The 840-nt window shown below is 52.1% G+C and overlaps 1 protein-coding gene across 1 annotated transcript in view; it reads left to right on the top strand.

Moving 5' to 3' along the window:
• LOC116089455 (gamma-crystallin E-like) overlaps positions 1-840 on the top strand; it is a 3,050-nt gene that overhangs the window by 500 nt on the left and 1,710 nt on the right. Inside the window, exon 3 of the mRNA XM_031368990.1 lies at positions 8-26. Coding sequence (XP_031224850.1) covers positions 8-26 — 19 coding nt within the window. The remainder of the gene's footprint in view (positions 1-7; positions 27-840) is intronic.

Genomic DNA, 840 nt, shown 5'->3' with positions numbered 1-840 from the left:
TCCGCTCCTGCCGCCTCATCCCCCACGTGAGTCTTTTCCTAGGGCCCCTGCCCCGCAGTCAGTTATGGGATCCTGACCAGCTAGGAACATCTGTGACCGGCTCAAATCTGGAGGGGCGGCCACCTTCCTCTGGTTCTGTGTCCTCTAGTACTTACTAAGTTCTCTAAGGTACCCTGAAAAACTTGTCTGAAAGTAAAATTCTCCTCAGGTCATTTTTCATTTACTTTGCAAAAATCAGATTCACTATTACCGGGAATAACCGGAGCACGGTTTAGTTCAGAGCCTCTGGGCCAGGCTTTGAATATCAAGAGGCTGCCCGATGGTTTGAGGTTGTTCACCCATGTTTCTTGATTTCATTCACATCAGACCTTGTCACCCAGGGCTGAGCTGACAAGTGTAGCTGAGTTATGGTAACACCTGCCAAGGGATAGAGAAGTGGGATTCTATAGCTTCTGGGACATCAAATGTAACCGAATGGAAGCCCCAATAGTCGGAATCACACCCCAATAGTCTGGATCCCATTGACTGTCTAATAGCCTACTTCAGATATTAGCCGTTGTCTCCTCCTTCCTCCGTCCTTCCCTCCCTCCTTGCCCTGCCCCCTTCCTCCTCCTCCTCCTCCCCCTCCTCTTCCTCCTCCTTCTCTTCTTCCTCCTTTCTCCTCCTCCTCCTCCTCCTTCTCCTCCTTCTCCTCCTCCTTCTCCTCTTTCTCCTCCTCCTTCTCCTCTTTCTCCTCCTCCCTCCGACCCTCCTTTCCTCCTTGACCTGTGGTTCCCCTCCTCCTCCCTCCTCCTCCTCCTTTTCCTCCTCCTCCTCCTCCTTCTCCTCCTCTTTCTCCTC

The sequence above is a fragment of the Mastomys coucha genome, unplaced genomic scaffold (genome assembly GCF_008632895.1).
Source record: "Mastomys coucha isolate ucsf_1 unplaced genomic scaffold, UCSF_Mcou_1 pScaffold14, whole genome shotgun sequence".
NCBI classification, from domain to species: Eukaryota; Metazoa; Chordata; class Mammalia; order Rodentia; family Muridae; genus Mastomys; species Mastomys coucha.
Note: the sequence above shows the minus strand (reverse complement) of the source record. Positions and strands in the feature narration are given on the sequence as shown.